At 40.2% G+C, this 25,170-nt stretch overlaps 2 protein-coding genes across 2 annotated transcripts in view; one reads left to right on the top strand and one right to left on the bottom strand.

Moving 5' to 3' along the window:
• LOC127427395 (NIF3-like protein 1) overlaps positions 1-25,170 on the bottom strand; it is a 173,214-nt gene that overhangs the window by 58,881 nt on the left and 89,163 nt on the right. The gene's annotated exons all lie outside the window — the stretch shown is intronic.
• On the top strand, positions 34-24,527 carry mazb (MYC-associated zinc finger protein b (purine-binding transcription factor)). The gene is made up of 7 exons (XM_051674986.1): positions 34-847; positions 1,059-1,209; positions 5,075-5,448; positions 12,873-13,120; positions 15,075-15,138; positions 15,727-15,898; positions 19,204-24,527. The coding sequence occupies exons 1-7, from the start codon at positions 815-817 to the stop codon at positions 19,548-19,550; spliced, it is 1,389 nt and encodes a 462-aa protein (XP_051530946.1). The 5' UTR covers positions 34-814; the 3' UTR covers positions 19,551-24,527.

Genomic DNA, 25,170 nt, shown 5'->3' with positions numbered 1-25,170 from the left:
CCGAGAGGAAAGCGGCGGAAACAGGAGGTGGGGGAACAGTGCCATCCCTTTAACAACAACTGGGACATAGCGGAGAGAGGAAAAAAAGGAGAGGAGGGGGTAGAAGAAAGAGGAATTAAAAAAGAAAAGGAAGAAAGAGACAGGAGGGAGGGAGGGAGAGAGAGAGAGTGCGCGATAAAAAAAGAAAGATGACATCGTGTGAATTGAAGCGCCGTGGTGGAGCGGCGGGCTGCGGCCGGGCTCAAGTGTTATTCGCCGGGGTCAGAGCTTGAATCCAACTGCGAGGCTTCGACAAATACCCGATTGGCCTATCGGGGGGAACCGAGGGGGAAAAAAACACTGATTTATGCATAGCAGCCTTTAAGTTTTACTATTTCAAATGCGTCAATCGCATTACGTGTAACCGTTTTTTAACGTCTAAATGCATCAACTCCTGTTTTGTAATGCATGATGTAAGAGTGTAGAAATAGAAATAACATTATTGATTTCGTGTGCAAATATAGATTTTTTTAAGTCATGCAAAATAATAAATACTAGTTTTTTGTTGTTGTTGTTGTTGTGATGTCTCGGTGATAAGGGTTAAAGTTAGATTAAAGTGAATACCGAATTGTGTGCATTATTGCCTGGTAATCTGGACCGGTAATTAAATAAGCGGAAAGAGATTTTAAGCATGTTTTAAAGGGGGACAGTTTGAAAACACCTCCAAACGTGCAATATTTGCAAACTATAGACGATTTAAAGGTGCCAATGGTGCGCTATTATTCTTGATTGTGTGGTTATTATAGTATTATAATATTCATCGCTTTGGAACAAAATGGATGCCGCGTGGAGCAATTTTCTTTTTCAGGTGAGGTTGAACATGGCTTGTTTATGTATATGTGTGAATGAATGTTTCATTCTTGTTATTACCGAGTTATATCAATGTCTACATGACTACATTTAAAATGATGACCAGCTGCAGAGAGTTTCACTCCAGTCAGGCAACCAGTTGTCTCTGAATAATACCTACACCGAAGTTTTGAATTCAAACTTAGTACTTTGTGATTGTTCTTTCCCAGACCACACCTTCTCAGGCCCAAGTGGAGGGTTCCCTCCAATCAGAACTTCTGGCTGTCCACACGACCTCTCCTCAAACCCCACCCACCGAGCACATAACTCCGCCCCCATCGACAGTGGACACTGCTGCTCTCAATGAGGACCCTGTACCTGGTGGGTGAGAGGGAGGAATGGTGAATGGGAGGGAGGTTTGGAGAGAAAGGAGACAACTGCCTGGGAGGGGTTGGAGGTTTTCTGTGGTTGCTCTGTGTTCCTCTGTGAGCAGTACAATATTACGGCTCCTTGCAATACAGTTTTATCTTCTTCAGCCGAAGACACTCGGGCGACAGAGGCTTTTCGGTTGACGTTTTTTATGTCGTTTTTAGTCTCCCACCTCTGCACAGGGTACCTATGGTCATGGAATACATGTAAAATAATAGTAGTAGAGATTTCCAAGCATGGAAAAGTCATTGAAGTTCTGTAGTGAATATACATTTAATATATAGAATATATTAACGGAAAATAATTCCATGGTTTTCTTATTTTACTCCGCTCTAAAAGATATAATCGGCTAGAAAGAGCTCTTTGCTATCTCTATTAGAGGTAGACCGATATATCAGTTTTACCGATTAATCGGTGCCGATAGTTGCTTTTGGAACTATCAGTTATCGGCGAAATACAACGCTGGTCGCTGCCAATAGTTTTTGTTTTTTCTATTCCTCTGTGTTCCTCTGTTATCGGAGCTGGATGATTCTACAGTTAAAACAGTATAACAGCGGCCTCTAGAAGTGACATAAAAACAATTACTGACACCTCATGGAAATATGCTTTATCTAAATCTGTGTTCATTTACCATATTCATCCAATATTTATATCCTCACTTCAATGCACATTTAGTTATTTGGATTAGATAGTCAAGCGTTCTAAATTGAAATGAGGGCATGAAAAGAAAGATTCGACTAAACGGAAACGTGCCGTTTAAGAAATATATGAAAATGTCATCACGTACATAATTTCTCCAACTCATATCTTGTGAATAATAATAAACCTTATTCCTCATTAAACTCTGTCTGGTGAAATGTAAATATCACACATCTTGTTGAACAAATATACTATAAAAAGCTAAATTTTGTTAATACTTATTATAGAGCAATGTAACAGGGCCAAGTCTCTGTCATTTCAAAATAAAAGTCCCCAGTATGTTTTGGGTTTGTTTACAGATATGAATGTGCATGGTTACCTTTTTTTTTTTCCTCCCCTTTTCTCCCCAATTTGGAGAAATTCTCCCCAAGTCCTCGTGGTAGTATAGTGACTCGCCTTAATCCAGGTGGCGGAGGACAAATCTCAGTTGCCTCCACGTCTGAGACCGTCAATCCGCACATCTTATCACGTGGCTTGTTGAGTGCGTTACCGCGGAGATGTAGCACGTGTGGAGGCTTCACGCTATTCTCCAAGGCATCAACACACAACTCACCACACGCCGCACCGAGAACCACACATTATAGCGACCACAAGGAGGTTACCCAATGTGACTACCCTTCCTAGCAACCAGGCCAATTTGGTTGCTTAGTAGACCTGGCTGGAGTCACTCATCGCCCTGGATTCGAACTCGCGACTCCAGGAGTGGTAGTCAGTGTCAATACTCGCTGAGCTACCCAAGCCCCCACGGTTACCGTTTTTAACATGCAGTTAACTGCGAGGTTTCACAAACCATTAATTGTTTTTTAGTTAGGATGTGGGAATAAAGAACGTTTGTTGCACTGTAATTTCCTCAAACACTACTTAAAGTAGCAGCAAATAAATTGCACAGTGAGCTATGACCCAAAATAGACATTTCTCTTGTACATTTCTGTGAGGCAGCGAACACAAGTATTGTCATGTGCGGGAGTTAAACTGCTGTGGTTAAATAGCCTCTTTGGAGTGCTTTGATTTTTAAATGGTTCAAAATCAAATTGCATTGAACTTGTCTAATTATTATTGTACATAAATATGCACACCAGAGCAAAAGAGAAAAAACACTGACTTACCGTTTATCAATCGCCGATCTTTGCTCGGTGAAAAACAACCTGTAAATCATGTTAAATGGTGTAACAGTCACATGAAGTCCTCTTTGCAAACTAAACTTCCTCAGAAAGCAGCACAACAAATGAAACACAACGCAAGTGTTTCGAGATGCGTTTTTATAAATATTAAAGTTATTTTTTAACTTTACTTGGTGTTAAAAAATGCGCCCATCCTGCGAGATGCGAGAAGGATATAGCTGCAGACAAAGCTCCAAAAAGGGGCGGGAGCTCCAAATCACCAGCAAAGAAATAGGGAGACCCTTACCTAACCCTTTTTCTTACCCTAACCGCTTGTGGAGGTGTCGCCCCTTTTGGAGTTGGCGCAACCCCCTTTTGGAGTAACCCCGCCGCCTTCTGGAGAAACCACACCCTATTTTGGAGATTCCGCCCCCATTTGGAGATCTCCGGCCTGCAGCTATACCTACTTGCGAGACGCTGAAAGAAAAAAACAGTGAGATTCAGTGCAATAGTCGAAGATATCCGTCCTTTGCGTATTAAAAGTATAGAAAAACAGCACAGACGCACACCAAAGCATGTTTGAACAGCCCCTAACTCGCCCAATACTTGAAAAACTGACCCAAACCCAGCCGAAAAACCCAATGGTTTGTCAGAACTCGTCGAGTTTGGGTCAGGTTGAAGACCTCTATTGCACGTGTAGAATAACCGAATAGTGATTTTGGTGTTCGAATAGTGGCACGTTGAACGGTTAACCGAAAGTCGACTATCCTGCATTATGCACCAAATCTTAATTCTTTTAGGTTATTATTGGGATTTTGGTCAAAAAATAAACTGCTTCTGGGATTTTGTTCATTTTAAACTCTTGTAGCCTCTATGTCTGTGCCCATCAAAGTAAGGAAAGTCTAAGAAAATGTTTTATCTTTCTAAAAATCTATTTTAAAAACTATCGGCTGATTAATCGGTTATCGGCTTTTCCCACCACCTAAGTTATCAGTATCTGCAAAATCCATTATCGGTTGGCCTCTTATCTGGGGAACCATTCAACTGGTGGTCTTGACCAATTATGGAAAAAAACAATACTAAATGTAAGTAATAAAATAAAAGTAAACATATAATAAAATTGCAATGTAAATTGGCTTATCGACTTTTAAAATGGCAAAAATAAGTGGCCTGGGCAGCTCAGCGAGTATTGACGCTGACTACCACCCCTAGAGTCGCGAGTTTGAATCCAGGTTGTGCTGAGTGACTCCAGCCAGGTCTCCTAAGCAATCAAATTGGCCCGGTTGCTAGGGAGGGTGGAATCACATGGGGTAACCGCCTCGCAGTCACGATTAGTGGTTCTTGCTCTCAATGGGGCGTGTGGTAAGTTGTGCGTGGATCGCGGAGAGTAGCATGAGCCTCCACATGCTGTGAGTCTCCGCGGTGTCATGCACAGCGAGCCACGTGATAAGATGCGCGGATTGACTATCTCAGAAGCGGAGGCAACTGAAACTTGTCCTCCGCCACCCGGATTGAGGTGAGTAACCGCACCACCACGAGGACCTACTAAGTAGTGGGAATTGGGCATGCCAAATTGGGGAGAAAAGGGGATAAAAATAAATAAATAAAATAGCAAAAAAGAGGTGAAAATGCACCCCATATCTTTTGTTGTTGACTTTAAAGGTTTTAACTTGACGGTTTTGCACCAGTTCATGTCACTTGGTAGAAGCTAGCCAAACTAGGTTGACAGCAACATGGACAGGTTGTGTAACATGCCCTCAACCTTGAAAACCATGACTTTTTGCATGGGAAAAAAAATACAACCCAGACTACATTAAATATGTTATGTTTATTACTGTGTTGGGTAACAATGCAAACCCAGTTGAGAATCACTGCTCTGTAAAATAATAAAAAAAAAAAAATCTTATCCAGTAATCATGAACGACTGGAAAATTCATGGTCATTCATTGGTCAAAGAGTCTGTAATTTTGTTACTTCTTATTAATAACACTCTTTCTCGCTCTCAATCCCTTCTCCAGTGAAGCCTGTGTCCAGACCGGCCCGTGCGGCTCATATCTGCTCTATATGCAGCAAACAGTTTAAGAACAGCTACAACCTGCGGCGTCACCAATCCGTCCACACCGGTATCCGCATGAAGGGTGGCTCCCAAAGCCGAGAGGCTATGGCCAAAGAGAGTACAGAAAGACACACTGTCCCCCTTTCTCTCCTCCACCTGCCCATACCCCAGCAGCAACCCCAAATGCTGCCTCCTGCTGCCATGCTGCCCCCTCACCACACACAAGTCCTGGCCACTCAAGATGGAAATGAAGTTGCTATGGAGAGCATGGCTTCCACTGTGACCGCCCTCCCTCCTCCTGCTGCTGTTGTCATGGCAACAGGGGAGCCTGTACAGGTGGGTATCCGTGTGTATTCTCACTTTCGAATGTCATAAGTGGAAACATACATTATATTTACATTTTCATTTAGTCATTTAGCAAACGTTGTTATCCAAAGCGACTTACAAATGAGACACATACATTACATTTACATTTATTCAATTGGCAGATGCTTTTATCCAAAGCGACTTACAAATGGGACACATACATTATATTTACATTTATTCAGTTGGCAGATGCTTTTATCCAAAGCGACTTACAAAAGAGGAATAATACTCAATAAGCGATTCATCTTAAGGAGACAGTGGTATGAAAAATGCTGCATTACAAAGTTTCACTAGCATCAAAATAGTAGGATCCAAGACAGAGTGCACCAAGAATATATATAATTTTTATTTGTACTTTTTTTTATGAATGAATGGCTAAGTGCTCATGGAAAAGTTTTTAGGCGTTTTTTTGAAGAGTGAGTCTACTTCACAGATGGAGTTGGGAAGGTCATTCCACCAACGTGGTACAGTGAAACCGAAAGTCCGAGAAAGTGTTTTGGTGCCTCTTTGTGTTGGTACAAAAAAAAGCGCCGCTCATTAGCCGACTGCAGGCTTCTGGTGGGAACGTACACTACTGGTCAAAAGTTTTGAAACACTTGACTGAAATGTTTCTCATGATCTTAAAAATCTTTTGATCTGAAGGTGTATGCTTAAATGTTTGAAATTAGTTTTAATTATTTAGACAAAAATATAATTGTGCCACCATATTAATTTATTTAATTATAAAACTAAAAAAAAAAGTTTTTGAAATTGATGACTTGGACCAAATAATAAAGAAAAGCAGCCAATAAGTGCCCAACATAGATGGGAACTCCTTCAATACTGTTTAAAAATCATCCCAGGGCGATACCTCAAGAAGTTGGTTGAGAAAATGTCAAGAGTACATGTCTGCAAATTCTAGGCAAAGGGTGAATACTTTGAAGATGCTAAAATATAACACAGTTTTGATTTATTTTGGATTTTGTTTAGTCACAACATAATTCCCATAGTTCCATTTATGTGGAAAAACAAATTATAGTAAAGAATGAGTAAGTGTTTCAAAACTTTTGACCGGTAGTGTAGCTCTGCAGAAATGATTTTAGATATGCTGGAGCAGACCCAGTGACTGTTCTGTATGCCAGCATCAGAGCCTTGAATTTGATACGTGCATCAACCGGTAGCCAGTGCCGATTCACTTTCTCAGCGATTCAGCCATCAGTGAGTTTACAACTGGGAGCACAGACATTTCAAAATAAGAGTCCCATATGTATTTCGGGCTTCTTTATAATTAAAAGTCCCGTCTTGTGTACCACTTTTTTTTTCTTCTTCTGGTAATTATTTATTAGGATTGGAGTAGCACAATAAACTGCATCTGGGATTTCATTCAATTTGCACTCTTGTAGTCTCTGTGTCTGAGCCATCCGGTAACAGTAAAGAAAGACTAATATATATATACACACACACACACACACACACACACACACATAGATATATATATATATATATATATATATATATATATATATATATATATATATATATATATATACTGTATATGAGATCAAGCTTAGTCTTTGACACTTAGGACAATTGAGGGACTTGTTCACAACTATTACACAAGGTGCAAACATTCATTGATGCTTAAGAAGACAACATACTACTACTGTAAGCATACTATATGTAATTATCTGTAATGTAAGAAAAAAATTTTTTATCTCTTATAATTGTATAAATTATGAATGGGGTGTGAACATTTATGAGACAGAAGGGAATGCAAATTATCTTCTCAACAATATACAGTGCATCCGGAAAGTATTCACAGCGCTTCACTTTTTCCACATTTTGTTATGTTACAGCCTTATTCCAAAATGGATTAAATTCATTATTTTCCTCAAAATTCTACAAACAATACCCCATAATGACAACATGAAAGAAGTTTGTTTGAAATCTTTGCAAATTTATTAAAAATAAAAAATGAAAAAAATCACATGTACATAAGTATTCACAGCCTTTGCTCAATACTTTGTTGAAGCATCTTTGGCAGCAATTACAGCCTCAAGTCTTTTTGAGTATGATGCTACAAGCTTGGCACACCTATTTTTGGGCAGTTTCTCCCATTCTTCTTTGCAGGACCTCTCAAGCTCCATCAGGTTGGATGGGGAGCGTCGGTGCACAGCCATTTTCAGATCTCTCCTGAGATGTTCAATCGGGTTCAAGTCTGGGCTCTGGCTGGGCCACTCAAGGACATTCACAGAGTTGTCCCGTAGCCACTCCTTTGTTATCTTGGCTGTGTGCTTAGGGTCGTTGTCCTGTTGCAAGATGAATCTCCGCCCCCAGTCTGAGGTCCAGAGCGCTCTGGAGCAGGTTTTCATCAAGGATGTCACTGTACATTGCTGCATTCATCTTTCCCTCGATCCTGACTAGTCTCCCAGTTCCTGCCACTGAAAAACATCCCCACGCATGATGCTGCCACCACCATGCTTCACTGTAGGGATGGTATTGGCCAGGTGATGAGTGGTGCCTGGTTTCCTCCAGACATGACCCTTGCCATTCAGGCCAAAGAGTTCAATATTTGTTTCATCAGACCAGAGAATTTTGTTTCTCATGGTCTGAGAGTCCTCCAGGCAGGCTGTCATGTGCCTTTTACTGAGGAGTGGCTTCCGTCTGGCCACTCTACCATACAGGCCTGATTGGTGGAGTGCAGCAGAGATGGTTGTTCTTCTGGAAGGTTCTCCTCTCTCCACAGAGAAATGCTGGAGCTCTGTCAGAGTGACTATCGGGTTCTTGGTCACCTCCCTGACTAAGGCCCTTCTCCCCCGATCGCTCAGTTTGGCTGGGCGGCCAGCTCTAGGAAGAGTCCTGGTGGTTCCAAACTTCTTCCATTTACGGATGATGGAGGCCACTGTGCTCATTGGGACCTTCAATGCTGCAGAAATTTTTCTGTACCCTTCCCCAGATCTGTGCCTCGATACAATCCTGTCGCGGAGGTCTACAGACAATTCCTTGGACTTCATGGCTTGGTTTGTGCTCTGACATGCACTGTTAACTGTGGGACCTTATATAGACAGGTGTGTGCCTTTCCAAATCATGTCCAATCAACTGAATTTATCACAGGTGGACTCCAATAAAGTTGTAGAAACATCTCAAGGATGATCAGTGGAAACAGGATGCACCTGAGCTCAATTTTGAGTGTCATGGCAAAGGCTGTGAATACTTATGTACGTGTGTTTTCTTTCATTTTTTATTTTTAATAAATTTGCAAAGATTTCAAACAAACTTCTTTCACATTGTCATTATGGGGTATTGTTTGTAGAATTTTGAGGAAAATAATGAATTTAATCCATTTTGGAATAAGGCTGTAACATAACAAAATGTGGAAAAAGTGAAGCGCTGTGAATACTTTCCGGATGCCCTGTATACTGTTTATTAAATCTTTGATGATTGGGTTCATGACTTGGGCACCTCATCTCTCCAGGCTACCTTGAAGGACCTACCTGAGAGATAGGAATTAAACCAGTCAAGCACAGTTCCTGTGATGCCCAGAGTAGCGAGGGTGGAGAGTAGGATCTGATAGTTGACTGTGTCAAAGACTGCAGAAAGGTCCAGTAGAATCAGGACGGATGATCTGGATCCAGCTCTTGCCTGTCTCAGCGACTCAGTGACAGACAGCAGGGCAGTCTCGGTGGCATGTCCACTTTTGAAACCTGACTGATTGTCATCCAGAAGCTTGTTCTGCGAGAGATTGAAAACTGCCCTTTCAAGTGTTTTCGCCATGAATGGGATGAGAAAGACTGGTCTGTAGTGTTCTACTTGTGTGGGGTTAAGTGCAGGTTTTTTAAGCAGCAGGTTTACTCAAGCTTATTATATGTAGTGGGAAAAATGCCTGTAAGTAGAGATCTGTTAATTATGTGTGTGAGTGCAGGTAGGATGGATGGTGAGATGGCTTGGAGAAGGTGGGAAGGAATGGGGTCAAGGGAACAGGGGGTGGGGTGGTTGGATAGGAGGAGTTTAGAGACCACAGTGTCAGTCAGAGGAGAGAACATAGAGACAGAAGAGCTGCATACAGGAGGCGGGTGTTTGAGAGGGTGTGGTGCTGGGAATGTATTGCTGATGGTTGTAACTTTATTAGTAAAAAATGTGGCAAAGACATCTGCTGTCAGTGAGGCGTCAGGCGGTGGAAGGGGAGGACAGAGAAGTGTGTTGAATGTTCTAAATAAACTGCAATTGTCTGTGGTGCTGTTGATCTTGTCCTGGTAATAGGGGGTTTTTGCAGATTTAACTTTATCTGAAAAAGATGCAAGCAGAGACTGATACTTACCCAGATCTGCTGGATCTTTAGATTTCCACCATCTCCTCTCAGCCGCCCTAAGGTCAGTCCGATGTTTACAAAGAACATCAGAGAGCCAGGGGCTGGGTGGTGTCATACGTGCAGCCCTATAGCAGAGAGGACAGATGCTGTCTAGACAGGTTGTTAAAGTAGGTAACAACCTGTGTCTGTGGCAGTGTTTTCATCCAGGGTGGGAAAGAGTGGTAGAGACAGTAGTAGAAAGGCGTGTGGGTGAAAGAGAACGGAGGTTACGGCGAAAGGAAACCAAAGGTGGAGTCTGTTTTAATATAAATGAGAGAATCATGTTGAATTGAACAAAGTAGTGATCAGAGACATATAAAGGTGTTACAAGAATATTTATGTTGGTACAGTTACGTGTAAAAATGTGGTCCAGCTGGTTGCCCGATCTGTGAGTTGCTGTAGTGCTTAGTCTTTCCAAGTCAAACGAGGCCAGAAGAGCATGAAGTTCAGTGGCCTGGGGCTTGTCTTGGTTGAAATCTCCAAGAACCACAAGTGGCATACCTTCTTCAGGAAAGGAGGACAGCAGGACATCCAGCTCCTCAAGAAAGTTTGCCAGCTGACCTGGAGGGTGATAGATGACAACAACATGGATTTTTGTGGGTTGCATTTTATTAGTAGCATGGAATTCAAAAGAAGTATTGTCACATAGAGAGTAGTGTGGTAAAAATGTCCAGTTGTTTGGAATGAGCAAACCTGTTCCCCCACCCCTACCGGTATGTCGAGGGGTGTGAGAGAAAGAGAAGTTGTTGGAGAGATTAGAGGGTGTTTCTGTATCCTCTGGACATATCCATGTTTCTGTCAGTGCGAGGATGCTGAGGGTGGACTGTGTTGCGAAGGCTGGAATGAAGTCAGCTTTGTTCACAGCTTACTGGCAGTTCCAGAGTCCCACTGAAAATGAGAGTGGAGCAGGCGCTGATGTGCAAAGTGTCCGCTGGTTGTGTGGGTTGCTTTGTGTCTATATTGGGTAAACTGTCTGTAACAGATAACAGGGATGTGCTTGAAGGCACATGTTATTCATGGAGTAGACATATGGGAATGTAGAAGGAAAATATAAAAAAATAAAAATTAAAAAGAAACAAAAGTGCTATGGTGAGTGGGGGTTTGTCGTGTCCTTGCTCGGTGGACTCGCACAGGTAGACTCACTGGTCTTTACACAAGTAGGTCTTCACATGAGGAGGACTTTACACGAGGGCTTCCGCGTCAGCATTCACGTCAAATATGTACACGCTGCTAACGGGTCATTAAGTGAAAAAAGCTGGATATGCCTTAATGCTGCTTAGCACAACAAAGCTAGTCAAGTGGGTAATCAAAACTAAGGGTCGTGTGAGGTGACAAACGCGGGAATAAATGCAACTTGAGTAGACAGCAAACAATGCTAAACTTCAGCAATATATAATACTCTAAAACAAGTGAAGCACTGTTTAGAGACACACTAAAATAATGCTAGTTTTATACACAATAAACAAACAACTCTAAACCTAGCTGTGAATACCCTAGGACAAGTCAAAAACAATGTAGCACACACACACACACACACGTTTAAGTGATGCAAGTTCAACACAGTACAACACAGTAAATAAACAGCACAAGTCTAGCAATGAATACTACTCTAAAATAAAGTGAAACAAGTAAATAAACACACACATGCAACTGCAGACTCATGTAGATAGCTCACTTCACATAGCAAGCAATTTGTCATACAAAGTTTAACAACATCTGCAGTATAGGACTGCCAAGTTCTCACAGTGGCTGGAGTAGTAAAGATGCTAGCACAGAAGAAAGAGACAGACAAGGAATTATTATTATTATTATTTTTGTACATTAAGTGCATGTTGAGTGCAGTTGTAAGTGCAATAGGTGTTTGTTGGTTAAGTGCTCACGGAACAGATGTGTTTTCAGCTGGTTCTTGTATGTTGAGAAGGTAACAGCAGATCGTGTGGAGGTTGGAAGTGCATTCCACCACAGAGGAGCAGAGAAAGTGAATGATTGTGAAATAGACTTTGAGCCTCTTTGTGATTGGGCCACCAGGCATCGCTCACTCATAGACCGCAAAGAGCGAGTTGGAGCATAGACCTGAAGAAGTGAATTGAAGTAAAAGGGTGCGGTTCCATTGGCTGTCCTGAAAGCCAGAGTCAGATCCTTGAATTTGATGTGGGCAGCTACAGGTAGCCAGTGGAGTGAAAACAAGAGTGGGGTGACATGAGCCCTTTTTGGCTGATTGAAGACCAGACGTGCTGCTGAATTCTGGACCATCTGCAGTGGCTTAATTGTGTTAGCTGGAAGGCCAGCCAACAGAGCCTTACAGTAGTCATCTTGAAATGACCAGAGATTGGACCAGGAGTTGTTTAGCATATTCAGACAAGAAAGGTCTGATTTTCCTGATGTTGTAAAGTACGAATCGGCAAGACCTGGCGGTTGATGAGATGTGTGCAGTGAAATTAAGCTGGTCATCTACCACCACTCCCAGGTTCTGGGCTGTTCTGGTTGGTGTTAGTGTAGTTGAACCAAGATGAAAAGTGAGGTTGTGGTCAACAGATGGGTTGGATAGGATCACGAGGAGTTATCTCTTGGCAAGGTTGAGCAAGGTGTTGTTCCTTCATCCAGGTCGAAATGTCCGAGAGGCAGGCAGAGATACGAGCTGAGACAGTAGGGTCATCAGGCTGGAACGACAGGTAGTGCGCCATATCATCTGCGTAGCAGTGGTAGGAAAAGCCATGTGCCTCAATGACCGGTCCCAGTGATGTTGTGTACATCGAGAAGAGGAGGGGGCCAAGCACTGATCCTTGAGGAACCCCAGTGGTCAGCTGGTGTGTCTTGGACACCTCTTCTCTCCAGGAGACCTTGAACGATCTGCCAGTGAGATATGACTCGAACCATCCAAGCGCAGTTCCTTAAGGATCAGTGCTTGGCCCCCTCCTCTTCTCGATGTACATGACATCACTGGGACCGGTCATTGAGGCACATAGTGTAGCATCAGATTATTTCAGGTGTTTAGATCACATATGGATCACATGCTTACATTACTTACACAGTTAAATAACTTTTCTATACCTTTCTCCCCCCTCAGAGGCCAGTGAACCAGAATCCCAATCCTGTGCGTAAAAACCACGCATGTGAGACCTGTGGCAAAGCCTTCAGGGATGTGTACCACCTGAACAGACACAGGCTCTCCCATTCGGATGAGAAGCCATTCTCTTGCCCGATCTGCCAGCAGCGCTTCAAGAGGAAGGACCGCATGAGCCATCACGTCAGATCCCATCAGGGAGGAGTGGAGAAACCCTACGTGTGCCCGCACTGTGCTAAAGCTTTCTCACGGTAGGACAAACCTGTTTGATCTCACATCCCACACATATTTTGAACATACTTTGGCTAAGTTCACACAGGCATAAAAAATTAGATTTTGTGGACTATCTGACTCAAATCCGTTTTGGTTTTTGTAGTCTGAAAAGGACAAAAGCAAATAAAATCAGATTTTTACAAGCCTGATCCATGTCACATTACTAAGTGGTTTGGAAATAGATTAAAATCAGATTTTTGGTAATGCGTCATAGTCTGAACGGTCAGATCACATTTCATGTGTTTGTTCCGTCATTCACTGTGTTCCAAACGGCATAAATGATGCCTTCACAGGGCAATTTGAATGGAAAACAGTAATGATGGCCACGCGGTAGGTACGTTACAAGAGAATTTTCAAGAAACAATGATTTAAAAAGTGAGTTCAGAATGACTTTTTTATGTTTTATTACACCTTTCAGCCCTCCGACAGTGGAAGGTAAAGTCTATAAGGGGAACAGGGCAGTGGGCTTCTAAATGGAATGCACCCATGTGTCATGAATATGTTACAGGGCAGCCAAAGCAGTGCAAACCTCTTTTAAAATAATGCAGACTTTGGCTTTACCCACCCAAAGAGATAACGCTAAGATGCTGTAACACATAGCGGCTGTGAGTCACATTAAGATATTGAATGTCTCACACGAATACAGGACGCTTGAGCATTTTGAGCACTTCAGTACAGGATGGGGGATTGATCCTTTTATGCTTCAATACGGGACAAAAAGCCTTGCAAAAATACAACAAAATAGGCCAAAATACGGGACGCCCCGGCTAAAACGGGACCGTTGTAAACCCTAGCAGCAACAAACATAAGCCATCCCTCCCGTTTTTTAAGCTTTTGTCTGTGACGAATTTGTTAAAGGGGTCTTGACATGCCTTTTTTATTATTTTAATATGTTCCTTGAGATTCACTAATAATATTAGTAAAGTTTTGTGCACAAAAAACAGTAATTTATTTGTAAAACATGATCATTTTCCACCCTCATTCTGACCCTCTGTCAGAAACGGTCAGTTTTGGTGCTGCTTCTTTTTTTCTTTTTTTTTAGATTTTTCCCCTTTTTCACCCAATTTGGAATGCCCAATTCCCAGTACGCTTTTAAGTCCTCGTGGTCGCAAAGTGATTTGCCTCGATCTGAAAGGAAGTAGAGAACGAGTCATTTTGACAGCTTGGTTTCAACTAATGCTCTTTTTGCAGCGAGGAGGAAGTTTTGAATTCTGAAACTTACAGTATGTTTTATAGTACAAAGACCTCTTATATGTTAAAAGATCAAATACAAATTTAATCATCATGTCATGACCCCTTTAATATTTAGATATTGCCCTTATGGAAAACATAAATGTGGAGGCGAGGGCGTGGTCGAGCGTTCGTCTGGGAAGAGAGGAGGTGGTAAGTGTTTTCACCTGAGATGAATTGCTGGTAATTGCTGTTTCTTTGTTCACAGTGAGAGACGGTGGAAATAAAAGGGGCCAGGCCTCAGAGTAAGGGAGAGAGAGAGACCCAGCTGACAAGCTTCGTGTGCGTTGGCGCTGCCATTCAGTTTTGAGTGTTTATATATGAAGCTTCACCGTTACGCAGAAAAGCAAACGAGTTTGTGTGTGTAAATAAATGTACCTTTGAGTTGGATTCGCCATCTCCCGCTTCCTCATTCCTCGAACCTTGTTACAATAAACAGTGGCTAAACATCCATTGCGAAACACTCATGCAACTCACGCATGGTGAACATATGCAAGTTTGCACCGTTACTATGACAACTAATGTGCACGTGCTAGCAAAAGCGACTGCAGTCTGAATAGAAAAAAGTCTGATCAGTCCACATATAACCTGCAGTTTAAACGGTCAGTCTAAAAAAAAACTGGTTTTAAGACAGCATAAAAGCTCTTACAGTGCACTGTATATTTTGAGTATGAACTAAATATTTTTCACTCTTTCTCACAGGCCTGACCATCTCAACAGTCATGTCAGACAGGTCCATTCTTCAGAAAGACCCTTCAAATGTCCTGTATGGAAGTTTGAGTTTATTTTTGTGTACAGTATCTTTGTTATTTAAAATTTCATAAACAACCTATAGAATGCCTGTTAACTTTTACACTTATAAACCTTTTTTAAAATATATTTTATGTTTTTATATTTGTGAGGATATTGTATTGTTTTATCTAAAAGTTGTTAATAGAAAAAATTTTAATCGGTTTGCTATAAAACAGATGTTTCTGGTTCTGGATGCTGATTGGTCAGTACAGCTGTGCTAAAAAACATACTACAGCAACAACTATGACTTGAAACACCTGTTCACCAAGCTACTATTTATATCTCTGCACAGTACCCAAAAATGCCGACTTTTAACCTTAGTTTATATATCAGGGACTTTTGAAAAATGTAATGATAATGTATTTTTCTTTACAGAAGCAATAACGCACTTGAGGTTGTGCTATGTTGTGAATATCTTCACTCCACTACATATTGTGCCTAACGACGGCCTGTAGTCATGACAATATTCACAATATTGCATGGCATATTGTACCTTTTACCTTAATTATAACATAGTAAAGCTGTTGTTACAACATGTGGAGGTGTGTTTTGTTTGGTGCAGACGTGTGAATCGAGCTTTGCCACACGGGACAGACTGCGCGCTCACATGATCAGACATGAAGAGAAGGTTCCGTGTCACATTTGTGGCAAACTGCTGTCTGCTGCTTACATCACGGATCACATGAGGGTGCACAACCAATCACAGCATCACTCCTGCCACCTCTGCAACCGCAGTATGATATTTTATATTTTATACTTGCTTCACTATCCTATATCCTGTATCCTTCTCTACCTGTCTGTCTATCTATCTATTAGGATTGTCACTATACCAAAATTTCAGTAATCAAAACCAATACCAGTAAAATTTCAGTTGCACAGCAAAAAGTTATATCTAATTAAATTAAATATTAATTAGGAAATATTAATTAGGTCTGTCAGTCGATTACATTTTTTTATTAAGTTAATTCCATGACATAACGATTAATGAATCTAATTCATTTCAATTAAAGGAATAGTTCACCCAAAAATGAAAAATCTCTCATCATTTACTCTCATGCCATCCCAGATGTGTATGACTTTATTTCTTCTGCAGAACACAAACAACGATTTTTAGAAAAATATTTCAGCGCTGTAGGTCCATACAATGCAAATGAATGGTGACCAGACCTTTGTAGCTCCAAAAATCACATAAAGAAAACATAAAAGTAATCCATAAGACTCCATTGTTTAAATCCTTATCTTTAGAAGCGAAAAAATAGGTGTGGGTGAGAAACAGAACAATATTTAGGTCATTTTTTTACTCTAAATCTCCACTTAACTTTAATAAAATAAAGAGAATTCAGTATAAATGATACCTAATACTTCAAATAATTATTATAATATACTGTACGCATGTATATATATATATATATATATATATATATATATATATATATATATATATATATACACTGTATATAGATTGTCCGTCTATCACTGGTTTTCAGCGTCATAAACACCACGTTTTTAGGATGTTGCGTCAAGTTAAACGTTGTTGAAACTATGAAAATCGTGTCTTGAGATCCCTGCATTCTGTTTTGTTTCGTCCAGCTGTCAAGAACGCATCCTGACTCTAGTTGTGTGCATGGCTGCGCTGCTTGTGAGCTTTGAGGCGCGCTGACTGCCTCCTACTGTCGCAGCTCTTAAAAAAACACAAGGTTACTTCAAGTTTGAATTGCTCCAATGGTAGGAAAATACTTACTAGTATTACAGAATTTAGGTATGGGTAAGCAGGCATGATTAATTTGTAAAAACATTTAATGTAATCAATCACACTAAATTGATGCTTTAAACCCTATTATTAATATAAATATTAACAAATTCAATTAAAATAATGAAATGTAGTCTTCAAGTATTTTAAGTAAACATTTAAGTAAATAGAATATATTGCTTCAAGTTCTCATAATTAAAGCAAATGTGCAATTTTAAAATTAAGAAAAAAAGAGACAAATTACAAGCTGTAGAATAAATATAAACAATAGAAATAGATATAAATGAAGAAAACAGTACATTAAGTTTTTCTCTGGTATTTAACATCCAGATTGAAAAACAGTACAAAAGGTGCAGCATTTTAATTGCATTTTCTATCTATCTATCTATCTATCTGTCTGTCTGTCTGTCTGTCTATCTATCTATCTACAGTTGTGCTCAAAAGTTTGCATACCCTTGGAGAATTGGAAATATATGTACCATTTTTAAAGAAAACATGAGTGAGCGGGCAAAACACATTTCTTTTATTTCTTATGGGATTCATATTCAACTGTAGGTTATAACAGAATGGCACAATCATAAAACAAAACATGGCAACAAAGAAAAAAATGAAATGACCCCTGTTCAAAAGTCTGCATACCCTTAGTTCTTAATACTGTGTATTGCCCCCTTTAGCATCAATGAAAGCGTGCAGTCTTTTGTAATTGTTGTCTATGAGGTCCCAAATTCTTGCAGGTGGTATAGCTGCCCATTCGTCTTGGCAAAATGCCTCCAGGACATGCAGAGTCTTTGGTCGTCTTGCATGAACCGCACGTTTGAGATCTCCCTAGAGTGGCTCAATGATATTAAGGTCAGGAGACTGTGATGGCCACACCAGAACCTTCACCTTTTTCTGCTGTAACCACTGGAGGGTCAACTTGGCCTTGTTCTTAGGGTCATTGTCGTGCTGGAAAGTCCAAGAGCGTCCCATGCGCAGCTTTCATACAGAAGAATGCAAATTGTCTGCCAGTATTTTCTGATAACATGCTGCATTCATCTTGCCATCAAATTTCACAAGATTCCCCGTGCCTTTAGAGCTCACACACACCCCCAAAACATCAGTGAGCCACCACCATGCTTCACAGTGGGGATGGTATTCTTTTCACTATAGGCCTTGTTGACCCCTCTCCAAACATAGCGCTTATGGTTGCGACCATAAAGCTCTATTTTGTTCTCGTCACTCCAAATTACAGTGTGCCAGAAGCTGTGAGGCATGTCAAGGTGTTGTCGGGCATATTGTAACCGGGCTTTTTTGTGGCATTGGCGCAGTAAAGGCTTCTTTCTGGCAACTCGACCATGCAGCTAATTTTTGTTCAAGTATCATCGTATTGTGCTCCTTGAAACAACCACACCGTCTTTTTCCAGAGCAGCCTGTATTTCTCCTGAGGTTACCTGTGGGTTTTTCTTTGTATCCCGAACAATTCTTCTGGCAGTTGTGGCTGAAATCTTTCTTGGTCTACCTGACCTTGGCTTGGTATCAAGAGATCCCCAAATTTTCCACTTCTTAATAAGTGATCGAACAGTGCTGACTGGCATTTTCAAGGCTTTGGATATCTTTTTATATCCTTTTCCATCTTTATAAAGTTCCATTACCTTGTTACGCAGGTCTTTTGGCAGTTCTTTTCTGCTCCCCATTGCTCAGTATCTAGCCTGCTCAGTGCATCCACGTGAGAGCTAACAAACTCATTGACTATTTATACACAGACACTAATTGCAATTTAAAAAGCCACAGGTTGGGAAATTAACCTTTCATTGCCATTTAAACCTGTGTGTGTCACCTTGTGTGTCTGTAACAGGGCCAAACATTCAAGGGTATGTAAACTTTTGATCAGGGCCATTTGGGTGATTTCTGTTATCGTTATGATTTAAAAAGGAGCCAAAGAACTATGTGATAATAAATGGCTTCATATGATCACTATCCTTAAATAAAAGACTATCCTCATATTTTCAAAATCAATGCCAAAATTTCAAAATTTCTGCCAGGGTATGCAAACTTTTGAGCACAACTGTATCTATCTATCTCCATCCATCCAGTCTAGTCTGTCTGTCTGTCTGTCTAATATTTATCATTTAACAAACTGTATTAATTGCATAAACAAAAACGTAAAAAAATGAATCACTTAATCAGCTTGTCTGACTGTATTTATCATTAGCGAATAATTATGAGGTAATCATAATCATCAGTTAATTAAACACAGCAGCACTTCTAAGACATGCAGTGCTTCACCTCCCAAACTCACCATCCCTTCAGGTTTCACCACACTGACGTACCTGCGCGTTCACGCTCAAAAGCACCACGGTCAGGAGTGGAAGGAGAGCGCAGGAGGGTTTGGCACCACCGGTTCTGGAGGTGTCCTGGTTTGTCAGCTCTGTGGTGTGCACTGCAAGACCCCCACCCAGCTGCAAGGTCACATGGGTACCCACAATCCCCCTGTGAGTGACCCCAACCCCGTCACCACCACCAGCGAAGCGGTCCCAGGAAGCACGATCACCCTGTGCAACATGGTTTCGGCACCGACCATGTTCTTGAGTGGAAACACAGTGGTGGATCTGCTAGTCACCGACTGCTCCAGCATCATCCCGCAACCTCAGAGCTAGCAGAGCAGACCTGTAGTGCACACATGCTAGTAACTACATTCACTATTACAACACACAGTTTTAAAAGTAGCTGTTACCCATACACCTGTATGACTCAAAACAGCCATTCATGTTCATAAACACTAAAGAACCACAAGAAGCCAAGGAGAAACTGTGAAAAAAGGCATTCTGAGTGGACATTGCTCAAATGTTGTATGACATGCACACGCAGAACCACACATATAAAAACTAATGTAGCATGATATATTTTGATAAAACACCTCTCAATGATGCACATAATAGGACAGGCAGGGGAAAATTCACTTAACAGTTGTGCCACATTTGTGCGTGGTATTTCACCGTGAATTCCTGCGTTTTATTTACAAACACTCACAATGCAGTTTAATTGCCGCTGCGCTGTATTCAAATTAGTACTTTTCAATCTTTTTAGCGCAAACATGGCTGCTTTCTATGTAAATTAGGTTTATTGTAGATTGGGTCTTGTTTACAAAATTCAGCACTATTTGCTTGCCGCAATTAACATTTACGTTTTTACCAGCCACTGGAAAGCAGGTGGTAAACTGAATTTTATTAAAAAGAGATGTTTGTGTACATTTTTCAGATCATGTCAGCAGTATTTCATCAAATGATGGAGAAGAGCATTTTAACCGTGCATATATACAGGCACGAGTAGTGAAGTGCACTTTTGTCATTTTAAAGAGCCAATTAATGTGTCTGGATCGCAGCGGTGGAGCGATGCAGTATAGTCCCAGCAAAATATGCCAGATCACGGTAGTCTACTGTATCTTCCACAACTTATCGCTCCAAACCGGCCCACAAAATCGGGAATTTTGTCTTGCAAATTGCATTCAACACAAAAGGTTTAGGTGTGTTTGTGCCATTACCTGATTTGCATAATTCTTTCAGTGAATCAGGTGCTTAACGCGGACAGCGCACGCAAATAAACCGCACTATCAACAAGCGCAATTTATTCTTTGTGAATTCCCCCATAGTCACTTTACACTTAGCCCTCCCAAAACCAGATAGTTATCTAAGTAATATGTATGTTTTCTTGTTTAGCTGAGGGGGCAGGAGGACAGTATTTTGTCTTCCTAAGTTATCTTGGCTTGACAAGAAGGATCAGGGTATGAAGGTGGAAAAGGAGACAAGCAGAGACATTGAGGGCGGTGTTTTTTTTTAATATTGCCACATTGCTCTGTTGCACTGGCTCGATCCACTCTTTTGCTTTCTCCTTTTCTCCCTTTTACCTTTTTTTTTCATGGCTGCAGGACTCTTTGATGATACTGTGATTGTGTATTTCTACTGTATTTCCTCTGCCTGTAATATGATTTCCTGTTTGTTTGCCAGACCTTTCTCTTCCACCGCCATAACCTGGCATCAAGTCGTGTTCATATGTCATAATATCCAACTCTGGTCAAAAATAAAAAGCAGAAAATGAGAGGTTGGACGAGAGGAAAGTTGCAGAGAAAAGATTTCACTTAAAGTTGTTTTGTTATAACCAGAAACACACAGGCATAGTTTCTGTTTGTGTGTGCCTAGTAGCGTCAGTTCAGTACTGATAATTAATTAAACTCATGTGTCTGTTTATTTAATTGTGACTCTGAATTTGTCAGTAATTATCAAGACAACCATTATTCTAAAGGCGTTCAAACTGCTGGAGATCATTAATTTTCAATAAGAGATGGCAATTTCTGCAGACATAAGTGTTAGCGCCAGCCGGTGACGCGATTTTTGTCCAGCCAAACTGATCGCACTGTGAATTCGGTGACAGCAGGTTGAAAGTTTTGCTTTTGCGAACTTGTTTTTTGCTTACAGATATTTGAATCACTGCCCCCCATTGGCCGAAGCTGGAAGTGTTGTTGAACGTATGGATACGTTTGAGCTCCAGTTCCCGGGTGAAATGTCCATCGAGTGGCGGTAAAAGCGAGTTTTTTTTTGTTTTTGTAATTGATGTAATACAGTCAACAAGAATGCATATTTTATTTACCATACACCGTAACCCAAACGCCAACCCTTAAACCTAACCGTCAATGGAGTACAAATACAATTTTTGAGCAAAAATGCAACCTCCGAATCGATGACTTTCTGGTTTCCATGGGATTGATCGGGGTTAATTTCAGGGTACATGAACATTCAGAAGCATTATGTCGATTTACCGTGTGATTATGTTGGTCAGGCGACTTGGAAAAAGTTGAGAAAAGTTTACATTTATGCAAATGAGCAGCCAAGTGAAAAGGCAACTACCAGTAGTAGTCAAGACACTGGAGCTCATGTGATCTGTGGGTGGGTTTGATTCCTGCATTCAAAATCGTTCATTTTGCTCATGATATGATGCATTATGCACAGCTGTGCATTATGTACAAATGCTTTTCCCTGCAGAGTATACATTTTTATCTGCTGAAAAATGTATGTATGATTTCTGAATAGTATTATGATTTTTAAAAGCTATGGCCAGTTACGCAGCCAACAAATAATCTTAAAGCAACCAGGGGCCGGTTGCATAAACATAGCCATTAACTTAAGACTGCATATAACAATTAGTCTAACTAAAGATGCCAGAGAAACCTGTTGCATAAAATAAGTTACAGCTGTATTTAGTAAGACAATAATTTCTAATTTGCATTGCATTGTGGTAAAAGTAAGACACTGAATGACTTGTCCGACAGTGAGCACTCAACACAGTTTTCCTTCGCTGAAAATATTTTCTTAATAGAAGAATAGCATACTTCAAAATGGACTCTAATGAGTCAAAATCTTCTACAAAGTCTCAACTCAAGCCCCTCTCAGCCCTCAACTGAAGCCCCCACTAACTCAGCTGACAATTATTTTCCATGGCAACATAGAATGTCAATGAAAGTTAGCGTAAGGGTATGCAGACTTACATTTTCATCTTAAATTAGAGCGGTCTAATTTTTAATGCAACTGACTGAAAAAATGAAGACCAAAGTTTTAGACAACTAACTTGTAAGACTAGTCTAAAACAGTTTTCTGCTACTGCCCCCAGCAGTAGGATCGGTAATAGCGTCCAACCGTAAATTCGATTTCAATTTACGGTTGGCATCGATTGGCATAAATTACATTTATTTATGTACGAGTTAGTATCATGCTCTTGGTAAAGGTGTGTGTGTATTTAGTCTATTTTTGAAGATTGTAATTGATTTTACTATTCGGGTGAAGGTTAGGACAGTAAGTGAATAGGTTTTAGGAAGTGACCTTGTAATTTCCTGTGATGGCACCATCAGGCGTCGCTCCTTCATAGACTGCAGGGGATGGAACAGAAAAAATTCAACTCACCCAGCATTTTAATGCACAGATCGAGGAAATGTTTCAAGAGCTCATAAAGGTCCTGACAAAAAGCAGTCTATAGAAATTTTAAGGAAAATACACGCAACACTAATATCAAAACGCTAATATTTTAATTTGATGTCAGACTAGTAGTTGCTAGCTGTAAGAGTTGTTGGGCGTATGGGCAGGTGTGAGCTCCATTTTCCAGGTGTAATGTCCACAGAGGGGCGCCAAAAGCAAGTTGTTTTCAGCTGTACAGGAATGCATATTTTATAAACTGTACCAACCCAAACCATCATTGGAGTAGAAATGTAATGTTAGAGAGAAAGATGCAACCTCTGAATCACGCTCGTCACTTATTATGAGAACATGACAACTTCCTGGTATCAATGCAGAATTTGAACCCGGGTCTTCCACCCTACTGACACAACACGCTTCAGGTTGCGCCACGCGGTGAGATAATCACACAATCGAGCCGATGCAAAAATGTCTGATATGAGATGCCGCTTGTCAGTGAGTCAGCATAAAGTGTTTTAACTTTTTGCTAGACTTTGAGTGAAAGATCTGTGATTGGTCTCTTTTAATCAATAACACTGTCCTAGGTGTTGAACAGAAGTTTAATGATACTGTTGTGACATTTTAAACAGACTTCCAGTTTACAGATTTAGCACAAAGATGCTTGCTGTGAGTCTAATAATTTGGCCATGACTGTACTGTGGGGGATTTGGTAGGTGTGTAGTGAACAAAAATGTATATGTTTTTCTTCCTCTCCGATTCTCTCCTCTGATTTTTTTTTTTTTTACATTTTTTATCCGTTTCCATACGGAGGAGAACAATGAAACAATGAATCCACTGCCTGACTTTTCCTGAGGAACAGATGTTAGGTGCTGAACTGAGAAATTCAAAGAGAGTGATATTTAGATTAAATGTTTAAAAGTGATGCTATTTTTCATTGCAACAGGCCATCAAAGAAAAGGAGTGCAACTGTTGTTACTGCTTCCACTAAGAATTATAGGAAAAGTTTTTTTGTTTTTGTAAAAGACTGTGTTTTCATTTCTTGTTCTGTTGTGAATGTGAGAATGGTGTTTAAAGAAGGGCTTAATCATGTATGCTCAAGTGAAATTAAGAGAAATAAAACACTACTAGCTCAAGTGTCAAAGCTGACAGAAACTATGGAGAAAAAAAAAAGAGTTGTCTTGGTTTTGTAATGGCGTGATTTGTTTGATCAGTTTAGTGTTGGTACTGTATACTGGTATATCTGGTTATTACTGAACTTAATTTTATTATAAAATTTGTTCTTCCTGTCTAGAAATGTAGTTGTTTTAACAAGGTCCAGGTCATATTTAGGTTCTTTTTAATTTAGCATTAAGCTGAAATAATACCTCTAATCACTGTACAGCTCTGGCAATGCATCTCGATGCCTTATTGTTCTCTACCACATTTAATTCATCAAACTCTAAAACTATTTTAAATTATAGTCAAGAAACCAGTTAAAAGGAAAGAAAAATAATAATGGGATGTATTTATATTTATATTTTTGTATTTCTCAGCAGTATGCATGTCTATAAACAGAGCAAAACAAAATGTTGATGCTTACAATGATCATGAATATTACGTTATTATTTTGTAGATTATGTAGATCATGTTATCATTTTGTAATTTTGACTATTAAAAGGAAATGGAGCAATCATCTCTCATTGTGTCAAGTGTGTTGTATTGTCAAGACCAGAGAATTATGTGTGTCTAATATTGCAATACACAAATCTGACCTTAATCTCCTGTTCTACCCCAATGATATTTGTCCATCTACAGTAATAATCCATATCTGTCTACAGAACCTTCTGGCTTCCTGCAGTCTAAACAGGGTTACACACAGTACACAACAGCACAGTAAATTCTGAGCTTCCACGTCCTAAAGATGAACCTCATTCTCAGTACACCCGAAGTATTGCTATTTATCTTGAGCACATTAATAATTCATGCCTTTGATGTGATCAAATATGGTGAGCTTTAGATGCCTATGCTTGGAATGCTACCAGTTCAATTGCTCAGTAGATAAAGCAATATGTAGAATACTCTAAATTGTGTTGGTCCTCAACTCAGGCTCACTCTTAACCATGATGGTAACCCCCAAAACTACAACATAACAGAAATGCTTCCAAATCTTAACATAAAACATTGAACAGTAACAAGTCTCCCCTTTTATATTCACCTTACATAAAGACATTAAATTACACTTAAAGGGAAAGTTCATCCCCAAATACATTTTATTTATTAATTTAATCATTTATTCACCCTCATGCCATCCCAGATGTGTATGACTTTCTTTCTTCTG

This window comes from Myxocyprinus asiaticus, chromosome 36, assembly GCF_019703515.2.
Source record: "Myxocyprinus asiaticus isolate MX2 ecotype Aquarium Trade chromosome 36, UBuf_Myxa_2, whole genome shotgun sequence".
NCBI classification, from domain to species: Eukaryota; Metazoa; Chordata; class Actinopteri; order Cypriniformes; family Catostomidae; genus Myxocyprinus; species Myxocyprinus asiaticus.
This window is presented reverse-complemented; position numbering and strand designations above follow the sequence as displayed.

Excerpts from the sequence above, each read along its gene's own strand:
- mazb (XM_051674986.1), top strand. The coding sequence starts at position 815 with ATGGATGCCGCGTGGAGCAATTTTCTTTTTCAG. Across the intron at positions 15,139-15,726 it reads AAAGACCCTTCAAATGTCCT|ACGTGTGAATCGAGCTTTGC; the intron begins GTATGGAAGTTT and ends TGTTTGGTGCAG. Across the intron at positions 15,899-19,203 it reads CTGCCACCTCTGCAACCGCA|GTTTCACCACACTGACGTAC; the intron begins GTATGATATTTT and ends CCATCCCTTCAG.